Source organism: Heptranchias perlo, chromosome 5 (assembly GCF_035084215.1).
Source record: "Heptranchias perlo isolate sHepPer1 chromosome 5, sHepPer1.hap1, whole genome shotgun sequence".
Taxonomy (NCBI): Eukaryota; Metazoa; Chordata; class Chondrichthyes; order Hexanchiformes; family Hexanchidae; genus Heptranchias; species Heptranchias perlo.
In genome coordinates this window covers 39,257,456-39,272,296 of record NC_090329.1, presented here as the reverse complement: position 1 = coordinate 39,272,296, position 14,841 = coordinate 39,257,456, and the positions used below count along the sequence as shown (strand labels likewise).

Sequence of the window (14,841 nt, the reverse complement as noted above, 5' to 3'; positions counted from 1 at the left end):
TGCTAGTGCACTCTTATGTTTCTATGTTCTGTCTCTTCCTGACACACTCTGTTCATCATTACCCCCATCATTTTCCTGTACTACTTCCTTGTCTTTTCTCTTTATCAATCTAAACTTTGCCCCACCTGAGCCCTCCCCACTCTATTTAGTTTAAAGCCTTCTCTACCGCCCTCGTTATTCAGTTTGCCAGAACACTGGTCCCAGCATGGTTCAGGTGAAGCCCGTCCCAACGGAACAGCTCCCTCTTTCCCCAGTACTAGTGCCAGTGCCCCCTAAATCGAAACCCACTTCTCCCACACCAATCTTTGAGCCACGCATTCATCTCTCTGATCTGATTTGCCCTGTGCCAATTTGCTCGTGGCTCAGGTAATAATCCGGAGATTATCACCTTTGTGGTTCTGCTTTTTAATTTAGTCCCTAGCTGCTCAAACTCACTCAGCAGAACCTCTTTCTTAGTCCTACCTATGTCGTTGGTACCTACGTGGACCACGACAACTGGATTCTCCCCCTCCCACTCCAAGTTTCTCTCCAGCCCTGAGATGTCCTTAACCCTGGCACCGGTTAGGCAACACAGCCTTCAGGACTTGTGCTCTTGGCTGCAGAGAACAGTATGCATCCCTCTAACTATACTGTCACCTACTACAACCACATTCCTTTTTACTCCTCTATATCTATCCCCTTCATCTAAGTCATTAATATAGATTGGAAATAGCTGAGGCCTAAGCACCGAACCTTGCGGCACCCCACTAGTTACAGCCTGTAAATGGCCCGTTAATCCCTACTCTCAGTTTTCTGTCTGTTAACCAATCCTCTACCGATGCTAATATGTTACCCCCAACCCCATGAGCCCTTATCTTGTGTAACAAGGTGATGGCAGAACAAATGGCACCTTATCGAATGCCTTTTGAAAATCCAAATATACCACATCCAATGGTTCCCCTTTATCTACCCTGCTAGTTACATCCTCAAAAAAACTAATAAATTTGTCAAACATGATTCCCCTTTCATAAAACCATGTTGACTCTGCCTAATCATATTCTGATGTTCTAAGTGCCCGGTTACCATTTCCTTAATAATGGATTCCAGCATTTTCCCGACAACTGATGTCAGGCTAACTGGCTTGTGGTTCCCTGGTTTTTCTCTCCCTCCTTTCTTGATTAGCGGGGTTACATTTGCTACCTTCCAGACCACTGAGACCATTCTAGAATCTAGGGAATTTTGGAAGATCAGTACCAATGCATCCACTATCTCTGCAACCACCTCTTTTGGAACTTTTTGTATCCAAGGAGGTACAAGTTAATTATTCAAGTGAAATGTGATGTGCTGATTTCGTTTTTTCTTCTTAATAAACACGAGTCATAGTTTATAGTCCAAGTCACATGGCCTGATACATCATTTATTCTTCTGTGAGGAAAACACATCGGCTCATGTTGATATCAGTAAGCAAATTGAAGCTGTTTAATCCTTAAGCAGCAACAACCTGCATTCATGTAGCACCTATAACATAGTAAAACGTCCAATGCGCTTCGCAGGAGCGATTATCAAACAAAATTTGACAATGAGCCATATAAGGAGATATTAGGACAAGTGACCAAAAGCTTGATCGAAGAGGTAGGTTTAAGGAGCGTCTTAAAAGGAGGAATGGCAGAGAGGTTTAGGGAGGCATTTCCAGAGCTTAGGGCAATGCTCTATTCGCAGATATTGTGCCTATATGGTCACACTAGTTCTTAGGGAACAAGGGCTCGCTTATGAGTTTTAAAAATGTTTCCATCAAGAATTTGTTTTCTGGCTATCCTGGATCAGACAGCGCTGCAACAGTGCAAAGGCACTTTCAGTATGGGCATTCTAAAGATGGACAGAAAGGATTCGGGTGGTGGGGGGAGGAGAGGATGAAAGCACAGAGATCGATCTGATAACTCACCAGAGTGATATGCCCAGCAGGATATACTGTAACTGATAGCTCCTCATCAGTATTCTGTTTATAGTAATTAGACAAGTCATTTAAATTGCAAGGCCGAAGGTTAAATGTAAATTTTCATTGGAGGAATTAATCTGATGGAACATTGCAGAAAAGTCACTGTGAAACCTTCCCCTCCCTCGCAGAGCCATTTGCTGTCAGTTCTGATATCATCTTTGTGAACCTAAAAGTATTTCATAGTAACTAAATCACGTGTGGTATAATGTATCATGTCATTTTTGCACATAGATTCAGCATAACCTTAATGTTTCATTTACAAATATATTTTAAAGGGACTATGGCACGCAGTAAAGGTCCTTTATTACTTTGTTATATCATATGAGCCTCCTCTCACATCTTTCCTTAAGCAAGTGGCCACAATCATGCAAAATTTTTTTCTATTGATGTTAAATTGACTTGAAGTGTCTCAGCCCAAACTAGAATGGTGCAAATGCAGAGTCAGAAAGCTTCCAAGTGCATTATTTTTACACTTCTAACACTCCTTAAATGTTATAATTATGCAGAAATCAAATGCAAGTTGGCGATCAAAAGATCCAAAATTGAAGTACAGTAGGATCATCAATCTACACCCACCAAGTTTGTTTTTCTTCTTTAGACCTTTGCGGATAGTGTTCACTCTCGCATTTTGCATAAAAACCTCAGAGGCAACGTCTGCTGTTTTCTGTCAGAACAAGAAAAAAAATGCATTTTTAAATGAACTGCTTGATTTGTTTTACAATACTGCTGAAATAATTCAGCATTGAGTATGCTCCAACAATATTGAAAGTGGTGGCACCCAGAATGGTGCCCTCCCAAATTTCATACAATTATTATACTTTGCATTCCTAGAAGGAAATTGAGGAAAACCAAACTTGAGAGCAAACTAACACCCTCTCCTTCCAATAGCTCCCTAAAAGGAAATAGTATTTAAGGACATGGGCAGAAATCGAGATTATTTGTGACTGTATCCAGGGGGAGGGAAAAAAATTGATGCCCACGGCTTCACGACTGAAGATAGAGTCAGAAATAGAAATCATTTTGCTGAGTTCTGACGCAGCCATATGACTTGGTGACTACTCGAGCATTACATTTTGTCATGGCCAATCAAGAACTTCAAGGACAAACAAATATGGAACACTTGCCCTTTGAGTCTAACTTGCAAAAGTAGTCGGAGGGGAAAATGCAGTTTTCCCATGAAAGCATTTCTTTAAAATTTCTGCTGAAATTATTGAGCGCCAAGATAATTCTGACTCAGCCATCAAACTTTTAGAAAAATCAACTGGAGATAGAAATTTTTGTCCTGGTCACAATAGTGCTCAGAGAGATAACAAGCAGTTGAAATATTTGAAAACTGACATTCAAATGTATAAATACTCAAAAAGTTAGCTAAACCTGTCCTCCCACCTGAAATTATGAGACATTATTGGCCATCATAGTTTTTCCTCTATTATTGTAAGCCCAGGGCTCAAATGTGGCTTTGTGGTACATCATAACGTTCGCATTATACAATACGGACCTACAGGTGACATAGAGGGATTTAACTCATCAGGAGAAATGAAGGCAGTAGTGACTAATTATTTCCCTCTCCCACTACTTCATAGAGCCATAGAATGATGCAGCACAGAAAGAGGCCATTTGGCCCATTGTGCCTGCCCTTTCCCCATAGCCCTGCAAATTTCTCCACAAGTATTTATCCAATTCCCTTTTGAAAGTTACTATTGAATCTGCTTCCACCGCCCTTTCAGATCAAATCAACTCATTGTGTAAAAAAAATTCTCCTCATCTTGCCTCTGGTTCTTTTGCCAATTACCTTAAATCTATGTCCTCTGGTTATTGACCCTTCTGCCATTGGAAACAGTTTCTCCTTATTTACCCTATCAAAACTCATCATGATTTTGAACACATCTATTAAATCTCCCCTTAACTGTCTCAGATCTGCTGTAAGAACATCAACTACTCTAGTCTCTCCAGATAATTGAAGTCCCTCATTCCTGGTACCATTCTATCAAATCTCCTCTGCACCCTCTCCAAGGCCTTGACATCCTTCCTAAAGTGCAGTGCCCAGGACTGGACACTATACTCCAGCTGGGGCCTAACCAGTGATTTATAAAGGTTTAGCATAATTTCCTTGCTTTTGTGGGGGGGGGTCAAAGAGGAATATTAGAGAGAGTATTTTTCCCTTATTGGCCCTGTTTTTTTTTCTGTTTTTTGCCTCTCCCAGGAGATTACATGGTTGCGGGGGTGGGTGAGAGGGTGGGAGGTCAGGGGAGGGAAGAAATGTTTAGCCACAATAGTCTGGCCATCATGGTGTGTGGCAGGCTAGATGGACCAGCTGGTCTTTCCCTGCCCATCAATTTTGTATGTTCATACTCTATGCCTGTGTTTGTAAAGCCAAGGATCCCATATGCTTTTTTTAAGCAGCCTTCTCAACTTGTCTTACCACCTTCAAAGATTTATGTACATATACCCCCAGGTGTCTCTGCTACTGCACCCCCTTTAAAATTGTACCATTTAGTTTATATTGCCCCTCCTCATTCTTCCAACCAAAATACATCACTTCACACTTCTCTGTATTGCATCTGCCATGTGTCTGCCCATTTCACCAGTCTGTCTATGTCCTCCTGAAATCTGTTACTATCATAAGAACATAAGAAATAGGAGCAGGAGTAGGCCAATCGGCCCCTCGAGCCTGCTCCGCCATTCAACAAGATCATGGCTGATCTGATCCTAACCTCAAATCTAAATTCATGTCCAATTTCCTGCCCGCTCCCCGTAACCCCTAATTCCCTTTTACTTCTTGGAATCCTCCTAACCGTTTACTACATTTCCAAGTTTTGTGTCATCTGCAAACTTTGAAATTATACCCTCTATACCCAAGTCCAGGTCATTAATATACATCAAAAAGAGCAGTGGTCCTAACACCGACTCCTGGGGGACACCATTGTATATGTCCCTCCAGTTTGAAAAACAACCGTTCACCATTACTCTCTGCTTTCTGTCTCTTAGCCAACTTCGTATCCATATTGCCACTGGCCCTTTAATCCTACGGGCTTCAATTTTGCTAACTTTTTTTGTGGTACTTTATCAAATGTCTTTTGAAAGTCCATATACACAACATCAACCAAACTACCCTCATCAACCCTCTCTGTTACTTCATAGAATCATAAAATGGTTACAGCACAGAACAAGGCCATTGGGCTCATCGAGCCCGTGCCGGCCGTACTTCATTGAAGAACTCAACCAAGTTAGTAAATTACGATTAGCCTTTAACAAATCCAGGCTGTCATTTATTAACCCACATTTTTCCAAGTGACAATTAATTTTGTCTCAGATCATTGTCTCTAAAAGTTTCTCCACCACGTTAGGCTGACTGGCCGGCAGTTGCCAGGTTTACCCGTCTCCCCTTTTTTGAACAGAGGTGTAAAATTTGCAATCCTCCAGTCCTCTGGCACTGCCCCCATATCTAAGGAGGACTGGAAGATTGTGGCCAGAGCCTCTGCTATCCGCACCCTTACTTCCCTCAGTAACCTAGGATGCAGCCCGTCCAGACCGGGAGACCTTTCTACTTTGAGCACTGACAACCTTTTAAGTACCTCCTCATTATCTATTTTTATCCTATCCAATTTCTCTATTACCTCCTCCATTACGGTGATCTTGGCAGCATCCTCTTCTTTAGTGAATACAGATGCAAAATACTTATTTAATACCTCAACCATGCCTTCTGCCTCCACAAGATGATCTCCTTTTTGATCCCTAATTGGCCCCACCCTTTCTTTGACTACCCTTTTACTATTTATATGTTTAGAAAAGACTTTTGGGTTCCCTTTTATGTTAGCCGCTAATCTATTCTCATACTCTCTCTTTGCCCCTCTTATTTCCTTTTTTAGATCTTCTCTGTACTTTCGGTATTCAGCTTGGTTCTCTACTGTATTATGAGCCCGACATTTATCATAAGCTTCCTTTTTCAGTTTAATTTTAATCTCTATATCTTTAGTCATCCAGTCATCTAGCTTTGAACGGTTTGTAACATTTGATGTCTGATCTCCTCCTTCCATCCACAGCACAGATTTACCTGTAATTTAGCAATAAATTAGACGTTTCATTCAAAGATGCATTAAGTATAGATGTTGAAATTAGAAATGACACACTGCTGCAATAATACAAGGTGCTTTTCTGAGGCTGGCAGTGTAGACTGGTTTCCATTTAATTTGCTGCTTCTACATCTGATTCTCCTTCCCCATGCTGTGCCTGATTTCTAACACCTATCATCATACACCTGCTACCCAATGTATCACATGTCTGTGGCACCCACCTCTGATGCATAGTGCTCAGCACCTCCACCAATGCCCTTGACAAGTCTCTGAATCATCTTTCCTCCCATCCTCTCTAAAGTCTCCTTCTCTTCCTAATTTGCCTGTTCCCCCACCCCCGCCCTGTAATCAAGTACTGCAATGTCCTTTATCCACACGTTTATCATATGACAACGCAATTAGCTAAAAGTTGCTGGCCAATCATTTCTAATACTTTTATGGTACTGACTTCTAGCAGGGATGAAAAGACGACCATTCAGCCCTTGAAGCTCATCCCTTTAGTACATTAACTCTATCATCTAATTGTATTTTGAGTAACCTCAATGCTTTGGCCTCTATTGTCTCTGATTTAGAGTGCTGGAGAAAGATCTTTACACAGAGAACTGTGAAGCTGTGGAATTAACTTCCAGGGTTAGTGGTTGAGACAGAAACCATGTCAACATTCAAGAACAGATTGGATACACGGATAAAGGAAAAGAGGACGAAGGGATATGGGAACAGAGCGGGTAAACGTAATTAGGACTATTTGCTCACGTGGAGGGTAAATGTCGATACAGGTTGGTTGGGCCAAATGGCCTGTTTCCATGTTGTAACTTCAATGTACTTCTTGTCTGGAAGATTACTTCAAGCATTTATTAGAGCAAATTTATCAGTTCTAAATTTACTGCTCATTAATATCCACTTATGTCTTCTGTTCCCACATTCATGGTACTTTGAAGTATCAGCTTGGCTCAGCTGGCAGTACTCTCCCCCGAGTCATTGAACATGAGAATTCAAGACCTACTCCAAATTAGGACATGTAATCTAGTTTGACAGTTCAGTGTTGAGGGTACATTGTAAAAGGTTCATCTCTCAGATGAGACATGAAACCAAAGCCCTGTTTATCTCATGGTAGTTCAGGTGGACATTAAAGATATCATGGCATTATTTGAAGGAGAGAATGTTTTCCCAGTGTCTTGGCAACATATCTCTCAGCTGATGATTTATCTCACTGATGTGTGTAGGCCCTTGATGTGTGTAAAATGACTGCCACATAACTGTGCAATGTCATTCATTCTGTTTGAAGCACCGAGAAGTTTGGGTGAGCTATGAAAGACACTATATTAATACAAGCTCTTTCTTATTAATTTGAAATTTGCTCATCTATAACATTTAATATGCTGCAATGAAATGGATCGCAACCACCACCCTTCTAGGCTGTAAAGCTTAAGCTTCTTTAATCTTTCCTTGTAACCCATTCCCTTTACAGTTGGGACAAGTCCTGTTGGTCTTTTCTGTACCCTTTCTTTTTGTTCTTCTATCCAATTTCTTCCCTTCCCCTCTTCTAAAAGGTATGAATTCATTTGCTGGGATACTGTTGCAAGAATGGCCGTCATTCTCCAGAGCCTCACCCAAGTGGTTATTATTCATGCATGTGCCTTAAGACTAAGTGTTGGTTAGTTCTTAGAGTGTGGAGGACATAATGCCCTTCTTAAATGCACAATTCTAGAATGGGAATACTATACTATTTTCCCTTCCCTCACCCCTGGAGCAATGCCCAACTGTGGCACCACCTCCCTCTGTCCTTGCTGAGATCAACAAATTCACCAAGACCGGTGCTGAATGTGTGACCTTCCCGGTCTGTATGGTTCAGTTACAGTGACTTTACCTCTGGGACATAGGTAACCTTCTGTGTCCTTTCTAATGCAACTATGTCTTTCGGTAGCATTATGACAAAATCTGAACACAGTATTCTAAGTGAGGGCTGGCCAGTGCATTCTAAGACTTTAGGATGACCAATGTAGGCTTGTATTCTAATGATCTGATTAATATACTCTAACATCCTATTAGCTTCTTTAATTGATTTAGTACATTATCTGGAAATTGAAAATGACGTGGCCACTAATACTCCCAAGTCTCTTTTCAAGTCCCCTGTGCTAATTCAATTTGATTCATTATGCCCCAGATTTTTAATCTGTGAAATAATTTGTATTTATCAGAGTTAAATTTCATTTGCTATGTATCTGCCCAGTTGTATAACTGAACCAAATCTTTTTGCAATCCTATATCTCTGCTGCTTTCCTTATATTTTTATCTGCAACTTTGAACAGCTTACAGTTGGTTTCAGCATCTGTGTTATCTGTGTGTATTAGAAACGAAGTGCAAATGCTAACCCTAGGGGACTCCATTTAACAACAACTTGCGTTTATATAGCGCCTTTAACGTAGTAAAACGTCCCAAGGCGAATCACAGGAGCGATTTTCAAACAAAATTTGACACCAAGCCACATAAGGAAATATTAGAACAGGTGACCAAAAACTTGGTCAAAAGAGGTAGGTTTTAAGGAGCACCTTAAAAGGAGGAGGTGGAGAGGTTTAAGGAGGGAATTCCAGAGCTTAGGGCCTAGGCAGGTGAAGGCACGGCTGCCAATGGTGGAGCAATTAAAATCGGGGATGCACAAAAGGCAGGAATTGGAGGAGCGCAGAGATCTCGGAGGGTTGTAGGAAGTTACAGACTCCAGTCTGACATTATATCTCTCACAAGTGTTATTTTTCCTGTTTTCAAAGCAGTTTCTTATTCAGTCCCTTGTTTTAACCTCAATTCTTGTAGCTTTTAATTTAATTAGAAGTGTTTCACATGGAATTATGTTTATTTAGACTTTCAAAAAGCTTTTAACAATGTTATGTGGTGTACAATTATTTATTTTATCTGTAAAGGGCGCAAAGGAGATTTGTCAGTGTCTTCTCCTTCCAAGGCCGTGCTGGCTGCTTTGCATTACAGTACTTAACAGGCATTCCTTCAGCTTGCTCCTTAGCACAAGTCCATTATTTTACCCATTATTGATGTTAGGTTATGGGTCTACAGTTGCCTGGATCAAATTGTTGACCTTTATAAATATCGGCACTATGATTACCTGCAGAACTTCACCAGTATTTAGCAAAATTATCCTGACAACATTCAAATTTACTCCCTGGCTTTCAGCATCACAGATTATATACCATTAACTTCCAAAAAGCCTTTAGTCCCCATATTTATTATTTCAATGACTATCTTATTTAATTATAGTTCTAACCCCTCTCTGTTACTATTACTTGAAGATCTTCCATGGCATTGCTCATACTAAATCAGCTATGCCATTTTATAAGGACAGCAGCATTATACTATACAGTGCACAATTAGTTATACTAACGATAAGGTGGAGCTCCGTTTAAGCTGGCCTTCAAGGACAAAGTCTTGCCGATTGGAGACAAAAAAGCTAATCTTCTCTTGAGGGAAACCAATGAATTGTAGATACTAAATGAGCCCTTGCCCATAGTTTTCAGAGTGCGTTAATGGGCATGAAAAGGCACATGGTGGGGGGGGGGGGGGGATGTCGAACAATTAGATAGTATATCTATAAATGAGGTGGTATTTAAAAAGTTGATGGAAAAAACACTGGGCACAGCATCCTGGAATGCTGAGTGGCATCAGAAAGGAAATAGCAGAGGCTCTGACCACAATTTTTCCAAACATCCTTTGATATGGAAGTTGCGCCACAGGACTGGAGGGTAACGTAACACCTTTGTTCAAGAGGAGAGAAATTAATAAATTGAGTAACCATTGACCAGTCACCCAAACATTGGTAGTGGGTACGTTTCTAAAGATCATAATACGGGATAAGAATACTCACTTAGAAAGATGAAAGTTAATTTAGGGCAACAAACTCAGATTTATAAAAGGCAAGCTATGTGTGACAAATTTAATAAGAGTACTTTGATGAAATAAAGTTCTGTAGTGATAAGGAAGTGCAGTGAATATTGTGTATATAGAATTTGAAAAGGCATTCGATAAGGTCCCACATAGGAAGCTCATTGATAAAAAAATTAAGGACCCCTCCCATGCCAATTGGCTCAGTCACAGGAAGCAAAAGGTAATGGTCAACAGGTGTTTTTGTGACTGGAAGGCTGTTTTCAGTCGGGTTTCACAGGCCTCAGTACTAGGTCTCATGCCTTTTGTGGTATATATCAATGATTTAGACTTAAATGTAGGAAGCATGATTAAGAAGTTTGCAGATGATACTAAAATTGGCTGTGTGGTTGATAGTGAGGAGGAAAGCTGTCGACTGCAGGAAGATATCAATGGTGGGCAGAAAAGTGTCAAATGGAATTCAAAATAAAAGGGAGGATACTGAGAGGTGTAGAGGAACAGAGGGACCTTGGAGTGCATGTCCATAGATCCCTGAAGGTAGCAGGGCAGGTACATAAGGTGGTTAAGGAGGCATACGGGATACTTGCCTTTATTAGCCAAGGCCTAGATAGAGTGGATAGGAAGGACCTATTTCCCTTATCAGAGGGGTCAATATTCAGGGGGCTTAGATTTCAAGTAATTGGTCGAAGGATTAGGGAGCTTAAGAAAAATGTTTTCACCCAGAGTGTGGTCCGGGTCTGAAACTCACTGCCTGGAAGGGTGGTAGAAGCAGAAACCCTCATCGCATTTAAAAGGTGCTTGGATGTCCACCTGAAGTGCCACAACCTACAAGGCTACAGACCTGGAAAGTGGGATTAGGCTGGATGGCCCTTTTTCAGCCAGCACAGACATGATGGGCCGAATGGCCTCCTCCTACGTCGTAAATTTCTATAATTCTATGATTCTAGTAGCACTGTCTGAAATCCTGAAAAATATATCTCCCACTCCCTGGGTAGGTCTCTAATGTGTCAGCCTTTGGGCTCGCTCGCAAAGACCATGTTCTCTTCACTCTTGGCAAAAGTGCATCAGTATTCGCATTCTGGGCACCATACCAATGCTGTCTCATCAAGTCGTACCCTTGCAAGGAGATGCTCCAACACCTGGTAAATGATGTCACAGGTGCAGTGACATGGCAATATGGGTTCTTGTCAGAGACAAGTCAGGAACAGGCACTGTGGAAGTACTGTGTAGGTGCTTGGTGGGCGAAAGCTGTACAACATGGCAGGAGCGCACAGTGGGGCAAAGGTACTGGTGTTTTGGGTAGGAACGACGAGTGTGGAGCCATTAGGGGATGAAACACATGACCATTTGGGCAGGAGTTAATGCAGGTACCACAAGGGGGATGGGGAAGCCAAGGACACTTGAGACTCAGAGGCAGTAGACAGGTGGCATGCGGCACACAGGGTGGGTGGGGACAGCAAGATGTGTTTGAAGGGAAGGGGCAAAGCGTGGTTGCTTGGGGTGGGTGGGGTCAGCGAGAGGTAGAAGGGAGCAGGGAAAACACAGGGCTGTTCAGTAGAGGTGGAGGAAGTGGTGCAGGCAATAGGCAGAAAAGTTTGTTTATCTGAACAGCAAACATGGTTATTGAAATAATATATAGCTTTCACAAGATAATTGTGGATGAGGAGGACCACTTAGCCTATATTAAGTCATTTATCCTGAAGTACCCTACAGTCCCCATCACAGTTTGGAATTCTTGGCCTTTTTTTTTTACACAAGTAGGACCCAGATGAGCTGTCTTAACATATGTTTTGGGTAGAAACTGGCCTGAAAAGGAGTAGTTTCCCAAACAGCCCTATGCTTAGGCAGACAAGGGGTGATTCAAACGATTGGCAGTTGTTTTGCTCAGATCCCAAACAATGGCTGATTTCTTAGCAATGTCTGGCCATTCAGGAAGACATCTAGAACCTTGGTACTGACAAACTCTTTTGATCTCTGCGGAGAGAGAGGCTTTTTAGGAATCAACAAAGATTACAAGTTAAGTCAACTAAGGCAGCAGAAAGGCCGAATTCAGTCAGACGACAACAGGCTAAAACCTCTGCCCTGCTCAGGCACAGTTTGTCTTTTTACAAGTGAAGGCCCCACTGAAGTGGGCTAGAGTACACATGTTCTTTATTTTCATAACAGTACACGAACAGAAGTTGAACTCGTACCAAGCGACTATCATTATGCAGTATTCTCTTTATTTGGTCTACCGCGGAATATAGCACTTACAAACTGAATCAAATGACACCTCACCTAGTGTTAAGTTGGTTCACCTTCAAGAGAAATTAAAAGAGTACATGTGCTTAAGACACAGATCCAGTCTAGATCACAAGGGAGTTTCATTGTTATACTTCCAGGTGCCGCTATCGCACTAACAGATACAGGGCAGTGAGAGTCAACTTCCACAGCCGGATCATTTAAGGGAGCGAGTGACACCACTGAACCCAAGTCAATACCTGCAGCAGACCCAAATTCTCACTCCACCCCAGGATCCAGTTGTTCCTTTAATGCATCCAGGGTTTTTGCTTCCACCACTCTGCCTGAAAGTGTTGATCACAATCTGCGAGAAGAACTTCCTGATATCAGTCCTAAAGTTATCTTTTACTATCTTAAACCTGTCCTATGCCCACAATTTAATTTTAAGTAACACTGACTTACACCAGTGCCAAGAGTGGTGGAAGGACTAAAACTAGCAAGTGTTAGTGTTAACTATTAAACGTAACAGAACAGGCATTGCCCTTAGCACTTTTAGTAATATTTTTGTGACATTTGGTAATGCTTAATCATGAAATAAACAGGAAATAGGCGTGACAAATATGAAATCAAGAATTTTAAGACATTGTAGATGAGACTGGAAGAACTTCAGTATTGCAATATAATTGCAAGGGTCCTCTTTGTACAGCTAAAACCCCTTTGAACTGTTCTAGCAAATTCTTACTCCTGGAGCCCTCTCCATTTCCCTGTAGCTTTATTCGGTTTGCATTCCTTCTTCTTCCCATTTTAATTGACCCATTCATGTACATTAAATAATCATTTCTTCAAAATACATTTATTTTCCTTATGCCCATACTTATCATGCCTATTCAACACCATTGTTTTGAAAGTGTTCCATTTTTGCTCAACAGATATATTTTATCAATATATTTCAAAACTAATTTCTTCTAGTTTCATCCAGATGACTTTGAAGTTTGCCTTTTCAAAATTATACAATTATTTTTGTCCTGGATTTTACTGGTGCAGGTTGCCAGATAATCTTAAATGTAATTATAATGCAATTAAGTTATTGTCATCAGTATCCTGGTCTGTTCCCCAATGGTGAAGAGAAGACATAACTTAAAATGCTGAGCATGCAACCTTCACTTATTGTACTCACCTCAATAACATTATGGCACGACTTGCAAAAGAACTTGCCTTCATCGGAGATCCCCCAGTTAATCACAGAACATTGCTCGCATGGCTGTCTGAAATCTCTCTGAAAAAGATACAAACATATATCTCAGCAATTCCCTTTCTAAGAAAGAAACAGAAGCATAAATTCAAAGATTCTATTGTTTTAGGAAAGGGGATTAAAGAAGCCAAGTTGAGGAAAAGGTACTGTGTCATATTACCTCACATTGAAGTTAAAATACTTCAAAATGCCATGACATGTTCATGCACATGGCAAGTTCCCAGTATATTATATATTAATATATATTTTTCGAATTCAGAGCAAGTTAATTTAAGCTACTGTCACAGCCAGCGAACTCGTAAAGCATTACCAAAAACCTAGCGGCAGGCCACCTCATTGCTGTCAGATTAAAAATGGTCTGCAGTGCAACTATTTGAAAAGGAACAAAAATATTAATATGCTAATACACATCAAACCCAAGTTGCCATCAACACAGTTCAAATAGTGCTCCTCTGTACTGCACCAGAGACAATATCCCAGCCACAATCCCTCACACAATGAGTTCTTAATCATAGCTAGGCTACTGGAGGATGCACGTGTAGAGTGAGGCCTTGTCACGTGGGAGTGGAGATAAAGACTGACTGACTGGCAGACAGCGAAACAGAACTTCCTTTACAAGGGTCACAGACCTTTCTATAACAAATTCAACAGAACTGTTGTTAGATGACTGGCAAGTTGGTTGCCTCCCCCTAGAAACAAAATGACATATGGTATGGAAGAACCAAGGAAGGGGAGGGGGGGGGGGTGGGGGTGGGGGGGGGGGGGGGGGAAGAAAGAAAACTTAAGTAAACAATGTTTTGTTCCTGATTTGTTCTTTTAAAAAAAGACTAATTTCCATAGATTTCTTTAATTTGAACCATCCAGTCAATGGACATCTCCAAAAACCCAGTAAATCCCATTCATTGATTGGCCCACCAAGAAGCACATTTGAGTAGAATAGTAAGACACCAGAACACATACACACAACCAGGTTATTTACAATATGCACCAAAACCACTGTGGGTTCCATACTCTGAGCACTTTAGGCAATCCGAAACTCCTTTAGTATAGCAGATTGTAAATCAGCAGAAGCCTTCCAAATAATTTATTTTTTCTCTTTGGCCCAATTAAATTTCAACAAAAGCAAAAGACAAAAATAGGTTGAAAAGATTTTAAAGCTATACAGGAAGAAAATTACAATGAAAAACAAACTCTCTTCAAAAACATTATCTGGAATGCACAGAATTTTAAACAAAAACTGACATTAGGAAAATGTATCAGCAGTAATACCGCACAACACTTTTATTCCCCTCACTAATTTTCTTCCCTCCTCTCCTGAAGGCACTAACTCCTTGCGGGACATGATTCCACAGATACCTTCTTGTGGCTCAACCAGTTACTCTTCTTGTATGTCCAAAATATCTAGTGTACTCGGTATTCAACTATCAAGGCATCAC

At 41.0% G+C, this 14,841-nt stretch overlaps 1 protein-coding gene across 1 annotated transcript in view; it reads right to left on the bottom strand.

Annotated features, from left to right (window-relative positions):
* The window catches only part of taf1b (TATA box binding protein (Tbp)-associated factor, RNA polymerase I, B), a 96,793-nt gene that overhangs the window by 78,671 nt on the left and 3,281 nt on the right, over window positions 1-14,841 (bottom strand). The window contains exons 2-3 of the mRNA XM_067984257.1: window positions 13,331-13,429; window positions 2,552-2,639 (exon numbers count right to left, since the gene is read on the bottom strand). Coding sequence (XP_067840358.1) covers window positions 2,552-2,639; window positions 13,331-13,429 — 187 coding nt within the window. The remainder of the gene's footprint in view (window positions 1-2,551; window positions 2,640-13,330; window positions 13,430-14,841) is intronic.